The sequence below is a fragment of the Lepidochelys olivacea genome (assembly GCF_965140295.1).
Source record: "Lepidochelys olivacea isolate rLepOli2 genome assembly, chromosome: 6".
NCBI lineage: Eukaryota > Metazoa > Chordata > Testudines > Cheloniidae > Lepidochelys > Lepidochelys olivacea.
The window spans coordinates 115769627-115793104 of record NC_140416.1 but is presented as its reverse complement, the minus strand read 5'-3'; the positions used below and the strand labels follow the sequence as shown (position 1 = coordinate 115793104).

At 44.3% G+C, this 23478-nt stretch overlaps 1 protein-coding gene across 1 annotated transcript in view; it reads left to right on the top strand.

Moving 5' to 3' along the window:
- Nucleotides 1-23478, top strand: part of PRKCH (protein kinase C eta) — a 172321-nt gene that overhangs the window by 135579 nt on the left and 13264 nt on the right. Inside the window, exons 11-12 of the mRNA XM_084632453.1 lie at nt 8368-8506; nt 9510-9698. Of these exons, the coding sequence (XP_084488579.1) occupies nt 8368-8506; nt 9510-9698 (328 nt within the window). The remainder of the gene's footprint in view (nt 1-8367; nt 8507-9509; nt 9699-23478) is intronic.

The window sequence follows — 23478 nt, the reverse complement described above, 5'->3', positions numbered from 1 at the left end:
CTATAAAATCCCTCCTGGCCAGAGGCAAAACCCTTTCACCTGTAAAGGGTTAAGAAGCTAAGATAACCTCGCTGGCACCTGACCAAAAGAACAGCAGCTCAGACTGGTTTTTCTATCTGCGTTCCAGCGTAACAGGTGCAGAAGTCTTCCTTAGACACCATTTGCTACTGTTTGCTGATGCTTACTCAGCTTTACTGGTGCTCTGGAAATTTGCAAAGCATTCTCATGATGCAGTGTGATAGGTAATTCCTGGTTATAAAAATATTCATGACCACGTGCATGCCTTATTATTGGAAAAAATCTGGAAGAGGTGAGATTTTTCCTCTCAAAAAAATGATTACTCAATAATGATTTCTCCATGATTTCAAGTTATGGGTTTGCAAATACCATTAATGAAATACCATCAGGTAAAGGATCACTTGAGGCCTGATCCAAAGCCCAGGGGAGTTTTTCCATTTACCTCAGTGGGCTTTGGCTCAAGCCCTTTGATGTGTCACAGGGTGAGACAAGATGAGGTCTCTGTACAAATATTAGGCCAGATTCTGCTCCTCCTATTCAAGTGGAGTGCAAGTAGCCCCTGTGACCACTCTCAGAGTAAAGTACTGCTCAGCAGGGCTGGCCTTACCATGAGGTGACCTGAGGCGGCCGCTTCAGGTGCCAGACTGTGGGGGGGGCGCCACTCGGACCCAGAGTGTAGAAAATTGTGTCTGCTGCTGGTGCATATGTATTCTCTCTGCTCTAGATGCACAGAGATGGTGGAGTGCTGTGCTGGAGGAAGGAGGGCACAAGAGACATAACAGGCAGGCAGGAGAAAAGGTGAGAGGGAATAACAGAAAGCAGCAGGAGCTGCAGGGAGAGAGAGGAGGAGGAGCCTCTTATGTTCCTCTGTAGCACCCCCAGGAGCCTGGACTGATTAACCCCAGCTTCTCAGGGAGCTTCCTGTTTCCTGCTGCTTCCTGAACTCACTTGAGGAGAACAGGCAGTCAACTGAAGTAGTAGGAGCCAGTTAGGCCCTTAAGATGGTGATATCTTCCCTCACTCAGGCCCTGCTACGAGCCTGCTCATTTGTCCCCTTCAACTGAGTGTTGAGAGCCACTATAGCTGGCACAGAACAACAATCATGAGTGAAAGAAGAAAACGCCCCTGTCAAATATAAAGGGAAGGGTACCCACCCTTCTGTATACAGGGCTATAAAATCCCTCCTGGCCAGAGGCAAAACCCTTTCACCTGTAAAGGGTTAAGAAGCTAAAATAACCTCGCTGGCACCTGACCCAAATGACCAATGAGGAGACAAGATACTTTCAAAGTTGGAGCGGGGGGAACAAAGGGTCTGTCTATTTGTGTGATGCTTTTGCCGGGAACAGATCAGGAATGCAGCTCAGAACTCTCTAAAAAGTTAGTAAGTAATCTAGCTAGAAATGCGTTAGATTTCCTTTTGTTTAATGGCTGGTAAAAATAGCTGTGCTGAATGAAATGTATATTCCTGTTTTTGTGTCTTTTTGTAACTTAAGGTTTTGCCTAGAGGGATTCTCTATGTTTTGAACCTGATTACCCTGTAAGGTATTTACCATCCTGATTTTTACAGAGGTGATTCTTTTACCTTTTCTTTAATTAAAATTCTTCTTTTAAGACCCTGATTGATTTTTCATTGTTCTTAAGATCCAAGGGTTTGGGTCTGTGTTCACCTGTACAAACTGGTGAGGATTTTTATCAAGCCTTCCCCAGGAAAGGGGGTGTAGGGCTTGGGGGGATATTTTTGGGGAAGATGTCTCCAAGTGGGCTCTTTCCCTGTTCTTCATTTAACACGCTTGGTGGTGGCAGCATAGGGTTCAAGGACAAGGCAAAGTTTCTACCTTGAGGAAATTTTTAACCTAAGCTGGTAAGAATAAGTTTAGGGGGTCTTTCATGCAGGTCCCCACATCTGTACCCTAGAGTTCAGAGTGGGGAAGGAACCTTGACAGCCTCTCTGGAGCAGCATTCAGAAAAAGAAAGAAAGCAAAGGAAGCTTTTCTATCTAAGCAGGAAGGAGCTCTCCTGAGATACATAGACACAAATATTCACAGTGAGCCTTCCTGCCCCAGTGAGGATGTGAGTGGTGAGGAGATGCCTGATCTTCCAGTTAGAGTGCAGGTGACCTGGCAGCTACTGCAGCATCCATATCTCCATCTCAAATGGATGTAACCATGCACATTCCTGAAGAAAAGGGTAGATCAGAGAAGAGTGTGGTGGAGGTGCAAGAAACAGCTCCTGCTGAGTTTACTTCCTTAAGTCTAGATGATCCAGGACTGTGGACCCACTTGAGCAGTAGCCTGAGGGACTTCCTTGTACTGCATGGGCCACAGCAAGTGAAAAACTTCATGTTCCCCAAAGACAAAGAAAATAGAAGTTTCCATCCAACACATTACTGGTGTGAAATCCCCAATGGTGACAAAGTGGAGAGGCTATGGCTTATGTACTCAAAAACCCAGAATGCTGCATGCTATTTTTGTTGCAAACTCTTCCAGTCTAATGTTCCAGCCACATTGGGTTCTACAGGAACAAAGGACTGGAAAAATCTGGCTAGAAATCTGGCATGCCTAGAGAAGGCAGCAAATCTCCAGAGAGCATTCCATAGGTAGAAAGAGCTTGAGATGAGACTAAGGTTAAAGTCCACCATAGATGATCAGCATCAAGAGAAGATTGCATCAGAGTCTCTTTGCTGGCAAAATGTTCTGAAAAGGCTCACTGCCATTGTGAGAATGTTTGCTACCCAAAACCTAGCACTGCTTGACACTTCAGATCAGCTGTATGTGCCAAACAATGGAAACTTCCTTAAAATTGTGGAGCTGATGGCTGAGTTTGATGCTGTACTCCAGAAGCATCTAAGAAGAGTCACCACCCAAGAAATGTACACACACCACTACCTTGGAAAAACAATTCAAAATGAGATCATACAGTTACTGGCAAGAAAAGTCAAACAGAAGATTGTGGCAGATCTGAAGTCTGCAAGATATTACTCTGTTATTCTGGACTGCACACCTGACATCAGCCATACGGAACAAATTACTTTAATGGTGCGTTTTGTAACAACAACAGAACCTAGTGAAAATGTCCCTGCAATGGTGACAGTCAGAGAGCATCTTCTAGAATGTATTGACATTTATGATACCACAGGAGCTGCTATGACAAATGTGCTTCTTAAAAAGCTGGAAGATATGGGAATTGCAATACCTGACATGAGAGGTCAGGACTACGATAATGGTGCCAACATGAGAGGAAAGAACAGAGGAGTACAGACACGGATCCGAGAGTTAAACCCTCGAGCTTTTTTTGTCCCATGCAGTTCTCATTCATTGAACTTGGTGATTAGTGATGCAGCATCAGTTTCTAGTGAGGCTACTGAATTTTTTAATGTAATTCAAAGCATCTATGTATTCTTCTCCGCAACATCTGGGAACATCCTCTCTGACACTGAAACCACCGAGTGCCACACGATGGGAAAGTCAAGTGGAGGCGATAAAGCTCATCAAACACCAAATTCGGAAGATAGATGATGCCATAGTTGCCATTATGGAGGATAATGCTATGACAGGAACTGTTCGTGGGAGAACAGTGGCAGAGGGAAATGGAATCACCAGAAATTTACATAACTTCAAATTTCTGTGTGGCTTAGTGTTGAGACATGACATGCTGTTTGAAATAAGTGTTGTAAGCAAGAGACTCCAAGGTGTTGACCTTGATATATCTGGAGCAATGGAACAACTGGACAAACCAAAGTCATACCTACGGTCTTACGGGTCAGATGAGGGATTTCAAAACGTTCTGAAGAGTGCTCAGAATTTAGCAGAGGAACTTCACACTGAAGCTATTTTCCCACCCATTCAAGAATACAAGAGTCACCAAAGAAGACGACATTTTGTTTACGAGGCATAGCATAATCCCATAAGAGACCCCAAACAACAATTCAAAGTTGAATTTTTAACCAGGTGCTAGATTGTTAAATACAGACAATTGAAGAACATTTCATGCAGCTCAAGGAACACAGCAGTATATTTGGGATGTTGTATGATATTCCAAAACTCCTCACTATACCTGAAGAAGACCTACACCAGCAATACAGGGCACTAGAGACAGTGTTGACACATGATGACATGCGAGATATTGATGCGAGTGATTTAGGTGATGAACTGAAAGCCCTTTTAAGATACATTTCAGCAGGATCAACTCCAAAGGCTATTCTGGACACTATGTGCACCATGGCAAAATTCCCAATAGTGCAGAGGAAGCCAAAATGTGCAAATATTGCAGAGGGAACCAGGCAAGTTGTACATTTTTTCTGGAAAAATTTTGATCTTTAAACTGTGTGACAAAGCTCTGTCCTTGCCTTCGTGGGTCCTGCATTTCCTGGCGGATTTCGCTAGCCTCAGAGGCTCACTGTGACCCTCCATGTAACCCTTCTCTCTCTAGAGACAAGGGTCACAGTCTACTGAGCCATTTTCATCATAAGCCAGCAAGGGAGGTGAGGAGAAGTTATCCTTCCTTGGACGGTCTCTGTTGTCTCCCAGTCTCAGTGATTAATCAGGGGGCAAAGGGGGGAGGGCCCAGGCCCACCCTCTACTCCAGACTCCGGCCCAGGGACCCTAATAGTTTCAGCTATGGTAGCTGACCTTTTAGAAACATGACATGTACAATTCCCTGGGCTACTTCCCCCACAGCAGCCCTCACTTCCTCAAGCTCCACTTCACCCTTACCTCAGGGCCTCCTTCCTTGTGCCTGATGTGGTGTGTACTATCAGTCTCTCCAACAGCACAACTTCCTCCCACAGCTCCTGACATGCACACCCACCTGACTGACTGGGAGGCTTTTAACTAGTTTCAGCCAGCCCCTGATTGGCTTCAAGTGTCCCAATCAACCTAGCATTCTCCCTGCCTTCTGGAAAGTTCTTAATTGGCCGTAGGTGTCTTAATTGACCTGGAGCAGCTGCCATTTCACTTATCCTGGTACCAGGGATTTGTTTAGCCTGGAGCTAATATATCTATCTCCCACTACTTTTCTGTAGACATCTGGCCTTGCCCCGTCACAACTGCCAACATAGCAAATGCACGTGTTCTGATGCAAGAGGCTAGAACAGCTCCCTTTTTGTCACTTCTTCCATGTCTAAAATAAAAGGATGCGTTAAACTAACACACTGTAACTACATGTAGAGACAAGTGCTTCATTCCTTCGTATGCATAAAGTCCTTATTCCAGTAGGAGTTTGCCTGCAAAATGATTGCATCAGTACTGCATGACCTCAGAATAACAGCATAACAACTGCATAATGACCTTCCAAAATATCCCTCCCTTTATTGCTGCATGACACTACTAAAAATGTTGACTGGAAAATGCAAGCGTTAAGGGAATCTAAGGTAAATCTGACTTTGTGAGTGGGCTACTTTCCAATTTCATCAGCTTCTTGGAGTTCTTGCTGCTGAACTGAAGAGCGCCTTGTAAATCTTTAGAATCCTGGTTTTTTTAATTTGACCTCATTGGTTCATTTGGCATAAAGAACAGTAGGACCAGTGAATGCAAAGCAGCAAGTATACAGATTTAATACCATTGACATCACTTGAGAAAACCACTGACTGCGGACAGGGTTAGTGAAGAGTGAAATAAACCCTTTTGGGCATATCCTATATTAGGAGCCAAACTTGGAGCATCTTGCGACCAAGCAACACTCAATTAATACCCCATTCTGGGCCACATGAAATAATAAAATGTGAGCTTTAGATTTCACATCTCTTAAAAAGATGCCAGTAGGTGCAAATGTCCACTGTGTTGCAGTGTGGGACAGACGTTATTAACAGGATTGATATGGAAGCCTGAGAAGCCCCCAGGCTGGAGCTTTGCTTTGATGTGGTTAAAACTGTACTTGCATCCAGAACGTGAGTGGGCAGCAGCTGGTTTAAATTTAATGGGAATTACACAAACAGAGATTCCTTTAGGGGGCACAATGAGCTTGCACCTGCAAATGCTCCTTTCATACTGGTGCGCTAATGATCATATTGTATTGCCCAGTTAACAGGGAGCCCAGGGCTGCTGTAGCTCATTGGATGGGAGGCAGTGGAGATGCTAGACATGGCTTCCAGGCAAAACAGGCCCCAGTGTTGCAGCTCTACTATGAAGCCTGAAGCTTGCTTAAACCTCACAGCCTCTGAGAGGGACTAAAGCCTTCAAGGACTGTGGCTGTACCTGGTTTCTCCCTCCCTCTCTCATGTATCTATCTTGCCTGAACCTAAGTAAAGAGTTTCCATTCAAGCTGTTTCCAAGAAACGTAGTAAATAGTGAATCTGCAACCACTTGGATTTTATTTGGGGTATCTCCAAGGCATTCACCTATTCATCAAAATGCCTTGCCCACCTGCATATTTGTAGTGGCCCCCAAGCCAGTCTTGCCTAGAACCAACAAGGATTTTACTGGATATAAAGAATAATCTGCTGTTTTAACCACTTTCCTGCAAATTTCTGGAAAACAGGGCTTGCCTTTATGCTTGGAGAGGTTTCCTGATGTACCAGTAGCACATAGCAGAATTCCAGGAACTCTAACTGTAAACCACTCTTTAAACCACACTGCAAGGTTGTCATGACCCAACACACGTAATATGTTTCTGTGTCCTCCTAATCCCTTCCAGGGTTGGTTTTGGCCCATAAGGCTTTATGACCATTTTTCATTTTAAAAAGAAAAACTCTGCTACTGGCTTGCGTCCCATCCAGAGCAAACGCTGTAGTGTAACTCAGGAGATCAGGGTTCATTCCTGGCTCTGGTGACCTTGGGCAAGTGACTTAATCTTTCTGCACCACAGTTCCCCGACAGCTAAATAGGGATAATTATTTTTCCTTTCTCCCACTCTCTTGTCTATTTGTAAGCTCTTTGGGGCAGGACCTGACTCTTACTAACACGGTTGCCTAGCACAGTGAGGCCAATTGCTCCACTGTAATAGAAATAATAATAAACTCTGTGGTGTCTCAACGCTAGTTTAAGAGATGTTTCCTGTGGTGGTTCTGATTATAGGACTTCTGAGACAGAGTGGGATAACTGGCCTTCTCATTTTCAGGGCACTGTAGTAGAGAAGAATGGTAGCCCAATGGTTAGAATGCTAGCCGGGAACCTGGGTTCTAGTCCCTTCTCTGACATAGGCTTCCTGTGCCTTAGTCTCTGTGTGCCTGGGTAAAATGGGGTAATAGCCCTGCTGTAACTCCTTGGTGTGCTGTGAGGTGCCCAGATGCCATGGCAATGCGGGGCCATATGAGTACCTACATTAGATACCCAGAATGTCTGTCCAGCTCAGAGCTAGTGCGTCTGCTCTGGGACCAGACCAGAACGTTTGGGTTGTACCACACCAGGAAGGCACTGACGTATCTGACAGAATGCTTGGCAAGCAGAATATGTTCGAGAGGCCAAGTCACATATCTTTTCCTCAAGACCCAGGAAGAGGAAACAGAGCCCATTCCTATCATGTACACAGGCGTCCTGCTGTTGATGTTAACGTCACTGGGGCAGCTCTGTGACAGTGGTTGCTTCCCCCCCATCTGCGAGTGTGCGCAGGATAAGCCTGACAGCTGAAGGGGCCAGATGCCAAGAGCTGGAGTATATTTTCAGGAAAGCATTGCCTGGGTCTGCAGATGGCTCCAGTGCTCTCTGGCCATGCTCCTGACTGCACTTATGACTGTGGAATATTCTCTGGGGCCATCTCAAGGTCAAGCTGCTGACAAGCTTCCTACACTGCTTGATCGTCTAGATTCTCTGTTTCTTGGACTTAGCTTAAACTACGGGCTTCCATCCCGATAGATGGTGAACTGGAAAGTGCATATTTCCTATGTTCCTATTCTATTGGGTGCAGCCGCTGGACATTTTGACAATAACGTGGGGATGGGATAAGAAATCATAAATAATAACAGGATTCTTGGCAGCAAATCCTCCTCTTGGATACAACCTCACTGTGCAACCTCACTGAAATCAGGGCAACTAAGAACATTTAGGCCTTTGTGTATGTAGAACTATCACTCTGCTCGAACGCATCTCAAAACTGAATTAGCAGGGTGTTCTGCAGGCCAGACTTGTCGTGCTTTAGGAAAGCCACGTGGGGAAGTTCATACAAAACCTGACCGCATTAAATCTGGCTCAGCCCAACATTATTAGTTCCTCCCTTCCACAAGTGCCAAATTCATGCACACCGTTTGTTTTTTCAAAAGATGATGGTGCAGTTGGCCGCTGGGTCCAGCGATACATGTTTGTCCAGGTTTTATTTTAAGCTCTGGAGAGTACGGACTGTGTCTTCGTTTGGATTTGTACAGCTCCCACTATGCAGCAATTGAAATAATAACAGTAATAATTGTTGTTGTTGTTGCAGGGATCTGAAGCTGGATAATGTGTTGCTGGATCACGAGGGCCACTGCAAGTTGGCAGATTTTGGCATGTGCAAAGAGGGGATTCGCAATGGAATTACTACAGCAACGTTTTGTGGCACACCGGACTACATTGCTCCAGAGGTACAGGAAACCCTTCTTCATTGGAAAATCCATTGAGCTGTTAGTAGGTCTGGTTTCAAAGCAACGAATGAGATCTCCACTTAATTTGGCTGCATCTTATGGGGCTGACAGGTGGAAAGTTTGGTCTCAGAAACGCACTGAGATTTACAGCCCCATGGGCTAGTGAAGACTAAACAAATCTTCAGATTGTTATGGGCTGATACAGGGGCATCAGCTCCCCTGGGGGAAAAGAAAATGCATCTTGAAAAACATAGATGCCAGACTGTAGCTGCCAAAATGCTGGTTACAGCAAATGGCACAGGTACCATCCCAGTGTGGCTGAAAGCAAGCTGCTGTCTCCCTCGTTCCCCAATTCCCTTCTCTGCCTCTGTCTGTCCCCCCCTCCCACCCCCGTCATTCATCTGTCTAATTTTAAAATGAATAAACACAGCTTTAAGAAGCACCTTCCCTCCAGATCCTGCCAGATCCTGTAAGTGCTTCCGTTACGCTGCTGGATTTATGCTCTGTGGTCATGCTTCCTCTGCCCCACTCCTCACACTCATGCCTTCTTTTGCTCTCACACCCCTTCCCTCCTTGAGCTGGAAATGTGTTTTTGGAGCCATGTAAGCCTTTCCTTCTGGGAGGCAAAGGGGAGTGAAGAGGCTCAAGCCACAGACCCAGCTGATCCACCTCTCTAGAACAATTCGATTGAAAAACTTTTCAGCTCCTGCTCAGCACATTATTTTAAAGAGTCTGTTCCGAAGCATGTCTGGTAAGTGAGTACAGCTAGCAGACCCCTTGTTTATTGGAGATGTAAATCAACGGGTTGCCAGCTGGACATGTACATCACAGAGGGGCTCTGAGAAAGGAGGAATGGCAAGCACAGAAGAGAATACTCTTAGTTAATATGCGGTGATGTGTTTTGTTCACATTAATATTCCATAATCCATTTTCTCCCCCACTTAGAAAAACAATGGTTAAGCCCAGTGAGTAATATTTATCCCTTTCCTCATCCCCATTGTAGATTCTGCAGGAGATGCTCTATGGTCCTGATGTAGACTGGTGGGCTATGGGAGTGCTGCTGTATGAGATGCTATGTGGCCATGCCCCTTTTGAAGCAGAGAATGAAGATGACCTCTTTGAAGCCATTCTGAATGATGAAGTTGTTTATCCAACCTGGCTTCAGCAGGATGCAGTAGGGATCCTGAAAGCTGTAAGTTCCTTTGCTTTTGTGTCCTGTGTCCTTTATGCCAGCTCACACCAGCCTGATGTGTTCTTTAAACTAATAGTTGATATCATTGATGCAAATAGAGTTGGGTGAATAACTGATGTTTCAGTTCCCTGGCAGTTCCCAAAAATGGAAAAAAATAATTAATATTTTGGCTCAGATTTAACTGAATTTGAAGATTCTGGAAAAAAATGTAGGGGAATCAGGTCGAACAAACATTTCATTCGACACAAAACATTTTATTTCTGGGAGTTTATAAGAGGCTAGATTTACAGAGTGGGGAGGGGATTGGAGAAGAAGTTAGTGTCTTCCTTATAAGCGGGCTTGGAAGGGTTAGATTTTTGTCGGTAAACATTGATTTCACCATACGCCCACAAACTGATGTAAAAATATTTCCATCTGTAATTAAAATTTCCAATAGGCAAAGCAAGAAATATGCTGCTTGAGAACTCATTAGAGTTTTGGTTTGAAGAGATTTCTTTTTGTATGTTGTGACATGTGAAGTTGTGTTTGAACAGTCATAAAGCTTTCTTGTTGAATCTCAGTGTCTGCTGACATTAAAGAAGTATTGTGTGACACACCCAATAATTTCCCACAACTGTGAAAGTTAAATTGATAAAAATTAAAAACAAGCTTAAAACCCATAATTTTTGCACAAATGTGAAAAATTAAATCAATAAAAAAAATCTTTAAAAGGCTTAAAAATAACCATCGATATTATCCATCAAAGTTATAAAAATTGAATTCTGCTAAGCCTACGTATAAGTTTTATCCCAGTATATGGGAGACCTGCGTTCAGGACTCCCCTCTGCCTGACATATAATTCAATAATAATTGGAGCAGGAATTTGAGCTTGGGTTTCTCTCACTGCAGGAGAGTGTCCTACCCACTTGGCTATAAGGTCACTCCCTCTCTCTGGCCCAGAGACTGTATAATTATGTATGCAAAGTGTAACAGCCTCCATAGGAGTGAGTGAGAAAGGCCTACACTAGGCTATGCTATAGGACAGGGGATACTGCACTCTCCTGAAGTGTGGGAGACCCGAGTTAAAAAGCATTCAAAAAAGTTAAAACGAGGGGGGCAGACACACTGGAAGGCAAGTGGATGAGTGGAGTAGCAAGGATCCTTTCATTACCTTGGGGTGAAGGGTAAGTACTGCAGTGCTAACGTGTTCACCTGCTGCTTATATCCCCTAACTGATTCAACAATCAGGCCGGCAAGCAGCATGCATGCTCCCTCTTAGACTACATGATTGTAGCACATGCTCATCTTCCATAACAGAAGCGATACTGTGCTCAGCATGTACCATCAGATACCATGTTACTTCTGTGTGAGCGAAGCAGGAAATATCTGCGGTATCTCAGATAGTCCTATCTACTAACTGTAGGTAATGTTGACTTTCCCAAGGGGATCACTAGAAAATTCTCATTTTTTAATGTTTACAATGGAAAATCCCTCACCTGCCTGGAGACCCGCTTTGGAGAGGTCTCAACAAACAGTGTGAGGAAGAATGATGTTGTGATTAAAGCTCTGGCATGGGACTCAGGAAATCTGGCTTCAGTTCCCACCTCTGCTACATACTGCTGTGTGACCATGGACAACTCAGTCTCTGTGCACCTCAGGTCTCTACCTGTAAAATGGGAATAATAACCCTTCCTTTGTTCATTGAGATTGTAAAATCTTGGTGGCATGGACTGTCTTTTACTTTATGTGCATACAGCACCTACCACATCGGAGCTGCTTGGCACTGCTGTAGGGAGTGGAAGGGTAGTCCAGGGGTTAAGGCACTCACCTAGGATTTAGAAGACCTAAATTCCAGTCCTTGCTCCACCACAATCTTCTTGTGTAACCTGGGCCCAGGCATTAAGCCTATCAGTGCCTCAGTTACTTCCTTACCTTGCAGCAGCATTGTGAAGGTAGGTACATTAAAGACTTTGACATGCTCAGTCAGATACTCTGTTAATGCAGGGAACACCATATAAATACCTAACATAAGTAATTAATGATTTGAGAAACACCGGCTTAAATAAATGCAGCACCATAGCAACAACTCTATAAAGGGCAGTAATCTAGTAACAAAACTCTGGAAATTGATGTGGAAGGCTTCTGTGGGATATAAAGCAGATAATACGGTTTGCAACATTGTCAGCACATCCATAATATTCCTAAAAGCACACTAAAAACAAAATCCATCTCCTGAGGAAGGATTGTGCTATGAAATCCATAGGCTCCGGCCAGAGATGATCACTTTTCTCATTGAAGGTTCTCTTGGGCTTGGAAATCTCTCAAAACAATTTAAAAGGAAAAAAAAAGATGGTGGTCCAAAGCAGTGGAAATTCAAGAGCAGTATTTGAAGTGCTAGATCAGTGCTCTTAAATGCTTCGGACAATTTATGTCCTGGAAAGGATACCTTCTTAGGTGTGTGAGTGCCAGCTAATCAAAAACCAGTTCTAAACCAGATTAAAGTTGTACTTTCATACATTACCAGGAATCTTATGTAAGCCTGAGACAGAGTGCGAAGTGTGATACAGTAGACGCTAATCACCCAAGAAAGAACGAAGTGTAATATGACCTATTTCATGTCAGAACAAGGTGAAGGGGGATTAAACTGATGACATTTTTATTTCACTAATTACAACAGGCACCTCGGCACACCAGCTGGTGCAAATTAGATTCACCCCCAAGCTGTTCTGCCCCATGCTGGCGCCAGGGCAGGGGCAAAGAATCAAGGAGCTCTCTAATCATAGTCATCACAGTAAGCTTTCAAACATGTTACTTTAAGTAATCTTCGTGTAACTGCAAATAGTAGCATGGTGAGTGGAATTGGTGAAAGAGGGTCAGGTTTCAGGAGGGGCCTAATTCAGTAAGACACCAGGGTGTTTAGGAATGTAATCGGAAGCCAAGCAGCTCCCTCAAACTGTAGACCAGGGGTCTCAAGCTCAAATCACCACGAGGGCCACATGAGGACTAGTACATTGGCCTGAGGGCCGCATCACTGACACTTTTTCATATAAAGATACAAAAGCCCCGCCCCTCTGCCCCGGCCCCACCCCCACTCCATCCCTTCCATGAGGCCCCACCCCTGTCCTGCCTCTTCCCACCCCTTCCCCGCCCCCATTCCAACCCCTTCCCCAAAGTCCCCACCCCAACTCCAACTCCACCCCCTCCCTGCCCCTATTCAAACCCCTTCTCCAAATCCCCGCCTCTTCTCCGCCTCCTCCCCGAGCGTGCAGCTCCCTGCTCCTCCTCCCTCCCTCCTGGAAGGCGCTAAGCGCCTGGAGGTAGGCAGAGGAGCAGGGATGTGATGTGCTGAGGGGGAGGAGGACGGCGGGGGAGGGGAGCTTGGTGGCCACAGGAAGTAACTCGAGGGCAGGGAGCTTGGCGGGCCGCAGCAAATAGCTCCACGGGCCACATGTTTGAGACCCCTGCTGTAGACCCTCAACATAATGCATAAAGATCTCTCTCCTACAACACTTTCTCACCCTAGCATTGCTCATTGCTCATGAAACACAAACCAGAGCAGAACTGCCTTTCTGCACTTTACAAGCATTGCTTGCAAAAAGCTGTGCCCTGAAAGGAATTTCTGCAATGGGAGAAAATGGGGCATGGAGGGAGAAGACTTTAAAGTACTGAAGTTATGAGCAGGTCAATTTCAGAGCAATAACCAGGAGTCTGTGATGAACTGATGAGAGTTTGCATCACAGAATTTTATATATGCCATTTGGTTCAATTCCTTACACATCTGTCACTTTCCAGGTGGCTGCTGCTTCAGGTGACTGCACCAGACATTTTTATTTATGATTGAAGAGATGAAGTCACTTTTTGCAGCGCTAAGACACTTTGTATATCTTGAGCATGAGCTCCCTTCAGTCCCTAATTAATTGCTTTTGGTTACAGACCATTTCATCAGGTAGTTTCACTGGTCCCTTCTCACTTTCTCATGTTGTACTTTCAATAGTGCCAAAGCACATCAACTTTAGAGAAAAGGCAACTCTTTGTAACTAGATACAAAGGGATGTTTTTGGCCTCTAAATTCCAATGAATAATTGACATGCTTGTTTGCTCTTTACCTATTTTTGAATTGTAAGAAGGAATTTTAGTGCTAATAACTGAATTTATATATTTGCCACAGATATTAGCTCAGTTCAATATTTATATATGAAGTTCCCATATAACACACTCTAGTACAATGTGGGTCTTTGTTCCCCTCTAATGGTTGGTCTCTATGAAAGGATGATAGCTTACTATAGCTGCCGGTTGGGAGACTTGCTCAGGTGGTAGAGGACTCCTGCTTTTAACATTCTCTACGTTACTTATACGGTTTCTATTACTATAGTGTCTGAGCACCTCATGGTCTCTACTGTATTTATTCTCACATCATTCCTGTGAGGCAGGAAACCATTAACTCCATTTTACAGATGAGGCACTGAGAGACTAAGTGATTTGTCCAAGTACTCTGACACTACAGTGATGGGCATGGTAGAAGAGCCTATATAGAATGGAACAGATCACACATGAGGTCTGGCAGAGCATGAATTGAACCTGCGTCGTCTTAATACCAGACCAATGCCCTAACTACTGGACCATCCTTCCTCACTAACAGGCCTGGCTTGAAACCTTCAACAGTTCTAGTAATACTAATGAATGCAGAGCACGAGTGACACACATCCCTGAAACCAAAATCAAATTCTCCCTCCAGCCAGAATGGCAAAGGGCCATCAAACTAACTGGGAAGATATTTGATCTGCTAAACAGTTGGCCTTTTGAGATTTTTTTATAAGTTGATACAGAGGATAAATAAGCACAGGAGCAGTTTATTTTTGTGTATCGCTTTATGCTGTGGTTCAGCATCATGAAGTTTGGGGCCTATTTCAAGTTGCTTTTCACCACTGTTCTTTGCACAGCTCCCTCCACCCTAGAAGTCATCTGTGCTTGTATCCTGTGAGGTAGGTTGCACCCTGTGCATCTTTGTAATTTCCTGAAGGTTGCCACTATCCATTCTCAAGTGCTGATTTAGGTCATAAGCTTTTGTTTGGTCAGCAGCTGTTCCAGGAATGTTTTTGAGCATTGCTGCTGTAGGGAAACAAAAAACAACCTAAATGCACATGGAGCCTGTGTAGAAGCCAGAGCAGAAACCATTTGTGCTTTAAAAAGGAAATTGTTCCTTGTTTCCCCTTCAATGTTTTGTGTCATTTTAAAAATGTTTGTAAAGGGCTGGAGGGAAGGGCAGGCTGATTCTGAGCTGGTGTAAATCAGCAAAGCTGTGTTGGAGTCAGTGGAACTATGTCGGCTTACACCAGCCGGGGACCTGGCCCATTAGCTGTAACTAGAGCTGTGTGAGTTTCATTTTCCAACTTCCGTCTCCCACTACTCATTATCAGCCCCAAAGTAATTCTGTTTAGCTATGCCAGGAATGAATCTGGCCCCTGCTCCTGCTGTATAAACGTCTATAAAATATACCCCCTCAAAATCCTCCTTGATATAAGCTGACCTAGTTACCCCCATCTTCTGGGGAGGACTCTGTGAAAAGGAAACTTGTACTGGAAATGTCATTATGCAAGTTCCTAGACAGTGACTCACATTGGCTGTGTGTAGCTAGGGGTTCATTTTAACACAGAAGTCTGATGTCTGATTTGTCACTAGTGAACAATAACATTTAGAGTGGAGCTAATGGTATTCCAAGCAGCTGGAGATCTTGGGATCCCAGCCGTATGAATTACCACCTGAAATATGACTGTCTTTTTCATCCTTTTTGCCCAGGAGCATCATGGTATATCTGATTTCAGCACCATCACTATAACTCTAGTTGAGTTCATATCTGTGTGCTTTTCTTGAGTATGATCCGATCCTGCACCAGCTTGCTGGAAGTTTTGTTTAACAGAAAAGGAGACATGTTAAAAACCAAGGCTCAAGGAGCAATGGTCTAAAGGGGAGGTAAAACCATGAAAGGTACACAGGCTTTCTGCACCTGGCTTCAGGGCAAGGGGAAAAGGAATGCTTGGTCTACACTACCAAAATCCACACCCCTGAGCGAGATAGTTATACGAACCTAACCCCTGATGTAGACAGCACTATGTCAACAGGAGGGCTTCTCCCGCCCATATAGCTACCACGGGAGAAGTTCTTCTGTCAGCACAGATAGAGTCTTCACTAAGCGCTACGCTGCTGTAAGTTTAAATGACCCCAAAGACAATGGAGTCATTACAAGGGATGATGGCGTGGGTAATAGATAAAACTGGTAATCAGTGGGCCAAAGGCTTGGAGATTTGAAGATGCTTTCCAAGGTTTTCTGGAGCGTACCAACTGTACTAAAGCCTCACTCTACAAGGTAGGTAACCTCAAGGGTTAAGGCATGGTAGCACCCCAGGATAGCTTTATCCCTGCCTTCTCAGCCCAGAGCTTCTAACCATCAGCCGCCCCGCCCCGCCTCATATTTGATAGTCAAATGAGGAACCTGGTGCTCACTGGGAGATGGCTGCTAACTTCTGTGCTCAATGTGAGCATTCAGACACTTTCTTACACTCAGACACTCCTCCAAAAACTGGTGTGGATCACAAACTAGACTTCAGGCCTGCTGGAGACACAGGTGCTGGAACTGGGAGTGATGCTGCACCCCCTGGCTTGAAATGGTTTCTATCATATGCAGGGTTTACAGTTTGGTTCAATGGCTCTCAGCACCCCCACTGTAAAAATTGTTCCAGCACCCCTGGCTTGAGATGCATATAATGGAGAAAAAGTAGTATTATTTAAACCCTGCTGTTGTTTGACCCTGTAGAGGTCAAAATCAAGACTTGGGGTAGGAGCCTGCAATGCTGATTTTGAATGAAGAGTGAATAAGCTGAAACATACTGCAAGAGAAGAGTCAGATGCTAGAAGGACAGCCTGGGGTCTCAGTAGTCTGTGTTCAACACGTAGTTTGGAAATGCAGGTGTAATACTGAGGGGTAATCCTTATGTTGGTGAGTTAGCAAAAAGAGCATTCTCCAGCCTCGATGAGGCTGTAGAGGGGATGATTTAAAGAGCTAATGGGCATGGTTATAGGAGCTAATCCAATCCTGCTGGCATAGAGGTGCCCGAAAAGTACTTGGATGTAGTGATGTTGTCAGAAGTACAGTGACAAAAAGAGGGGAAAAGAAGACACAGGAAGTTGATCTATGTTTATAGATCACAATTATCTAGAATTGACACTGACTCAGAAGGCAAATTCTCTGGTTTACCAAACTGTCTGTTGCCACAGGTCGCTGAGTTCACTTCCTTCTGTGGTTATCTACATAACCCCTTTGATGCTGGTTAACACTTGCAGATGTCTGAACCCAGCATTAAAACAAGAGCAGCAAAGTTGAGTACCTGTCATGAAGGATTTCTAATGTCAATTCCTGAGCAGAGTGGTCAGTGTTATCGCTGGTCCTCCATATTTCTCTTTATCACTTATTCTTTTATTGAATTTGTTTTGAAAAATATAAATAGATCAATGAATAGGAAAAGCCACTCTCTCAAGTTCAGCAGAAGTTAGCATATTTTGTCCCATATCTTTCCTTACTATTCCTCATATCAACGCACTTCCAGAATCTTATTGTTGCCTCTTTTCAGCTGAGTGGTGAGCCAATTTGGAGGCCTTGCTGGGTTGTTTCCATTAGGAGGAGAAATTGATGTTGGGAGTCGGGTATCTCTTTGTTCAATCCTGTTTATTCACAAAGAGTGTACAAAGTTCTGCTTCCCTGTGCACAGTGGGAACAAACAACAGGAGGCAAAGAGTCCTGTGGCCTTATTGGGATCCAGGAAGTGGGCGGGCGAAGCTCGCCCACTGCTAAAGGATCCCTCCCAGCCTAAGTGGGGGATCCACAGGACCTGGGAAACCAAATAATTACGGGGGACAACTAATGAACAACAGGGACGGGAGTGCGGTCAAAGGGTCAAACGAAAGGAACCGGACGGGGACACCGAGCAGAGAACCCCGGACAGCGCCCACCGCTCCTCAAAAGCGTCAAGGGAGTCAGTGGATGCCACCCAGAGGAACTCTGCCCGGAGGCGTGAACAGACAGAGGATCGGAAATAGGCCCCACAGTCGCAGGAGACTCCATCGGCCAACCTCCTCACCCTGGTTTTATAGATGTCCACTTTAGCCAGGGCCAGGAGGAGGTTGACCAGGAGGTCCCGCGACTTAGTGGGGCCACGGACAGGGAGTGCATAGATAAGGAGGTGAGGAGAAAAGTGCAACCAAAACCTTAACAAAATATTCGTGAGGAGCCGGAATAGGGGCTACAACCTGGCGCACTCCAGATAGACGTGCGGCAAGGTTTCTCTCACACTGCAAAAGGGGCAGGTGTCCGGGATTGGGGTGAACCGCGCCAAGTACATGCCCGTGCTCACGGCCCTGTGAAGGAGCCGCCAACTGATATCCCCGGCGGGCCTCGGGACTAAGGTGGAATAGAGGCTGGCCCACCGGGGCTCCTCACCCTCTAGAGGTGGCAGGAGGTCCCGCCACTTTGTGCAAAGAGTCCTGTGGCACCTTACAGACTAACAGACGTATTGGAGCATAAGCTTTCGTGGGTGCATACCCACTTTGTGGGATGCATGTAGTGGAAATTTCCAGAGGCAGGTATAAATATGCAAGCAAGAATCAGGCTAGGGATAACGAGGTTAGTTCAATCAGGGAGGATGAGGCCCTCTTCTAGCAGTTGAGGTGTGAATACCAAGGGAGGAGAAACTGCTTTTGTCGTTGGCGAGCCAGTCACAGTCTTTGTTTAACCTTGAGTTGATGGTGTCAAATTAGCAAATGAACTGAAGCTCAGCAGTTTCTCTTTGAAGTCTGGTCCTGAAGTTTTTTTGCTGCAGGATGGCTACCTTTAAATCTGCTCTTTTGTGTCCAGGGAGGTTGAAGTGTTCTCCTTCAGGTTTTTGTATATTCCATGACAACTCCAGTTGGGAGTTTATGTCTCTCACGGGGCCTATCTGTGCTCTAGTTCTTGGCCACTGGTGCACAAGATAGAGAAAGAGGGAATTGGGAGTTTCTTCTCCGGATGCAGTCAGTCATGGAGAGTCTCCCCATAGTACTCGAGAACATGTAGAGAGACAACTGGATATAGTATCGCTCCAAACCGTATGACTTCAGGAGAGTGTCCGTTAGTGGCTGAGCTCCATCAGCTGGGATGTGTGTCCTGATCTAGTATATGAACACATGTCTGGAGGTCAAAGGCCCCTGCACTGACCCCAATGTGCCCTCTGAACCTGTTTTCAAGAGACTGAAGCTTTTTTAACAGCAACGGTTAAACATGGAACCAGGTGTCTGCTCCCACCCCGTGGCCCCAGGATAGTGTATTTTGGGATACTGACTGAGGCTTTTTCAATCCCACTCCAGAGGGACTTCTCATTCAGGGGCTCAAAGACAGGATTCCAATACCAAAGTACGCCCGAGTGACAGGCCAGGGTGACTGGAGCAGATAAAAGCCCTGACGTCTATCTCCAATCAATCAAGGCTCTGAAGTCTTTCAGAGCAGAGCACAAGGAAGGTCACTTAATTTTCAATAGAGAGAGAGAGTCTTCTGTGTAGAACTCCTAACAGCTACTTAAAAGTTTAATTGTTTATTATTATCACTATTGTTTGTGTTACAGTCCTGCCCAGTGGCCCCAGTCATGATCAGGGCCCCATGATGCTGGGTGCTGTACGTTCATACGAAGGCACCGTGCCTTCCTCTGCCTCCCCCAATTTTAATCTTATTAATCAAAAAAGCAGAGTACAATTTTCTGTAAAGAGTTGTCATTCCACTGTAGCCCATAAGAGCAAAAGATTTGAGGCTAGTTCAGAGCCACACATCCACCTTGTAACTGTTGGAGAGAAATGAGCACACCAAATTTCCCAGAATGCCCTGCTGCCAGGGTGCCTCTGTTTGCATGTTGCTTTGAGGTGTGATTCAGCCGTCCTTACTTACACTGAGTAGTTCCACAAGTACAGTGGGGCTACTCAGAGTTAGGTACTACTCAGGGTGCATAAGGATGGCAGAATCGAGCACTAAAAGCAGCATGCTAAATAGGGGAACTCTGGTAGTGCAGTCTGGTCAATGCTTTGTGTGTTCATATAAATAACACCATAATTGCACCTTTTAATCAAACTCTAGTGCAGTGAACCAGTTTGTTTGTATAGATTAGGTAGAGAACAGTGTATAGAAAACAGGGGTTTTCCTAGTTTGCAGATGATACCAAGTAAGGAAGCACAAAAAATGGTGAGGCCCCCACAAAAATGCAATTAAAGCAGAGCTAAAATCATTTTAATCTCTTATGTGCTAAGTGCTAAATGTAATTCAGTCCAAGCAAATGGAGGATAATCGCTCCAAACTGAAGTGCTCAGAGACTGAATCTGTGCCAAATGAGCGTACCACAATCTGGCCAGAAACTAGATCTGAGAGATACTGAAAAAAATTCCCCTATGGCCCTCAGTGCAGGCAAGCAGCAGTAAAGAAAGCAATGAGAATGCAGGAGAAATAAACGATACATCCTAGGGGATGTCAACTTTACCAGCTATATTGGTTACACCTGGTGTAGGACAACCTTACGCTTGCTCATCAGCATACTTTTACAAAGGCCTTCCCGAGTCCATGAGGGAGAGCATGCAGTCATGAGCCTCAGTCTCGTCCCAATCAGCAACCTGAAACTGTCATTAGTTAGGAGAGATGGTGGGAGAGACCAGGGTTCTTGCAGTAAAAAGATTTTTTTTTTTATGAAGCAGATTTTTGTAAAGAACATGATACGAGCAAACTGCTGCCAGTGCCAGGGGAGCAGAGAAACAAAATAACAAAATCCATAGGACTGAGCTCAGCTTTCTGCCTCAGCGCCCCCCCCCCCCCCGCCAATCTTAAGCCCAGTTTGGCCCCTGTGCAAGTCAGAGCAACCTTGTGACTGCTGTAACTTCTGGTGGCTGGTGTGCTCTCCAGCTGCACCCCAGAATGCATCCTACAGTGGACTGGAGTGTGCGAGGGGAGAACCAGGAGCTGGTGGCTTACAGCTGGCTATACCAGCAGAACCCAGAGAACACATGGAGTGTTACCACAGTGCTCTCCCTTCTTTGCACTCATTGTCCATGGATCCAGCCCAAGTTCTTTGTATTAAGAACAAATAGAAGGCAGCAGCTAATCTGTTTTGCACACAGTGTCAGAACAAGCAGTGTGAACTTTTGTTTGTGCAATGAACCAGTTACTGTAAAATTTTAGACAAGAATTAAAGGGTAAAGAATGAACACTATGGTGGACACAATTGAAATCAAAGAGGAGCCATGATGAACTCATTGCTTCTCCTCAGAGTCAAGGAGCCTGGCTAACAAAAGCAGATATTAAAAATGCCTTCAAATATGCCAGTACATCATTCCCTTTGGCATCTTTTCTGAGTTGGCAGACCCAATAAATTCTGTCTTACAGTTAGATTGAGCTTTGGCTGTCAAAGCCACACTCAAATATTTGACTCGCTTTCTGAAGCTCCGTGCTGGATCCTTGTAAACAACTTTTGTTTACTTTTCATCTTGCGTTTCCTGAGCAGTTCTCCAGGTCTGACCTCAGAACCATCATTCTGGAATCGCTGTAGCTTCCCAGCTGAGGGAACTTCCAAAGGGATCACACTAAATATTCTCTCTTCTTCCAAGCCTACGAGAAACTCATCTACATTAATACATTATTAGTAGGGCTGTCAATTAATTGCAGTTAAATCACGTGATTAACTCAAAAAAATTAATTGCGATTTAAAAAATGAATCGCAATTAATCTCAGTTTTAATTGCACTGTTAAACAATAGAATACCAATTGAAATTTATTAAATATTTTGGATGTTTTTCTACATTTTCAGATACATTGATTTAAATTACAACCCTGAATACAAAGTGTACAGTGCTCACTTTATATTATTTTATTACAAATATTTGCATTGTAAAAATGATAAACAAAAGAAATAGTATTTTTCAATTCACATCAATTCACTGTAGTGCAATCTCTTTAACATGAAAGTGCAATTTACAAATGTAGATTTTTTTATTTGGTTATATAACTGCACTCAAAAACAAAACAATGTAAAACTTTATAGCCTACAAGTCCACTCAGTCCTACTTCTTGTTCAGCCAGTTGCTAAAGTTTGTTTACATTTACGGGAGTTAATGCTGCCTGCTTCTTATTTACAATGTCACCTGAAAGTGAGAACAGACGTACGCATGATGCTTTTGTAGCCAGCATTGCAAGGTATTTATGTGCCAAATATGCTGAACATTTGTATGCTCCTTCATACTTCAGCCACCATTCCAGAGGACGTGCTTCCATGCTGATGACACTTGTTAAAAAAAAAATGTGTTAATTAAAATAAGCACTGTACACTTTGTATTCTGTGTTGTAATTGAAATCAATATATTTGAAAATGTGGAAAACATTCAAAAATATTGTATAAATAGTATTCTATTGTTTAACAGTGCGATTAATCGTGCTTAAGTTTTTTAATTGCGTGATTAATTGCGATTAATATTTTTATTTTAGGCACCCAGGCCTAATTTTGGCCTAAGTCTATTCATTTTGTATTTGTGTTGATGGGAACATCTGAAAAAGTTGGGGGGAAGCAAGCAGATTCCAGTACAAGAAGTTAGTTTGAAGCTAAACAATCAGTATTCTAACTTCACCTGGGGGCAGAGAGCCACCCTCTGGGACCAGATTCTCTGCTGTGTGAATGGGCAAAATTCCTTTGATGTCAATGAAGCTTTACCCATTTACAGCTGCAGAAAATGTGGCCCCAGATGTGTTGATCACTCACACTGCTTCCTCTTTCTACCCTGGTTTATTCTGAGTATCCATCTTCCTCAACAATCCTTACAGCCGAGTAATCTTCTTTGTTCTCTATAGCGGTTGGAATTGTCAGCCCCTCATCCAGTGGTCACATGATCATCTAGAGACCAAGCAGGAGTGAGACTAAACTTATCTCAATTTAATATCAGTGAAGTTAACCTCTGCAGCCCTGACAGTTTTATTCTTAGCACCAGGGGGCTATAGCACTAAAGCTTTTGCTAGTGCCATTGTGATAGCTGTTAAGTTTTATGCTCCATGTGGCTTTCATGCAGAGCAGAGAGGAGTGATGTAGTCTTACCCATATCCGTTTTACTTCATAGCTGGAAAGGTGAAATAACCAAAAAATTTTCCCCCATTTTCAAAAATGCATTTCAAGTATATTTCTACTCCCTAGACCTAATGCTGCATTCTTTAGGCCTTGTCTACATAGGAGAATTTACCTTGATTCCTGCCATCAGCAGCCAGAACCCCAACACAGACAGGCAAAGCTGTTATTTGCATCAGTGGAGCTCACCCCTGCTTAAACCTATGGTAAACTGCCTGGCAGGAATCACAGCTTATAGCAATTTACCACACTGCACAAGGGGCCAAGCAGCAGTGCTGATAGCTGTAATCGGGGCAAATCCTCAATGTAGAAGAGAGTTGACATTTTCAAAAGTGCCTCACTGACTTGGAAGTCTAAATCCTATTTTCAAAAATGACTTCAGCACTTAGGAGCCTAATTGTCAGTGACAGTCAGTGGAACCTGAATCACTTTTGAAAATGGGATTACGGCTTCTGAGCCATTTAGACACTTTTGGAAGTTATACTCCTGGTCTGATTCAGATAGCGCTCTCGTGGAATGTAATGGGAGTCTTGTCCAAGAAAGACGCTCAGGACCGAGCCCTGTAAGAGCTGCTAATGAAGTGCTCCTATGCTATGTGACAGGTTTCAGAGTAGCAGCCGTGTTTGTCTGTATTC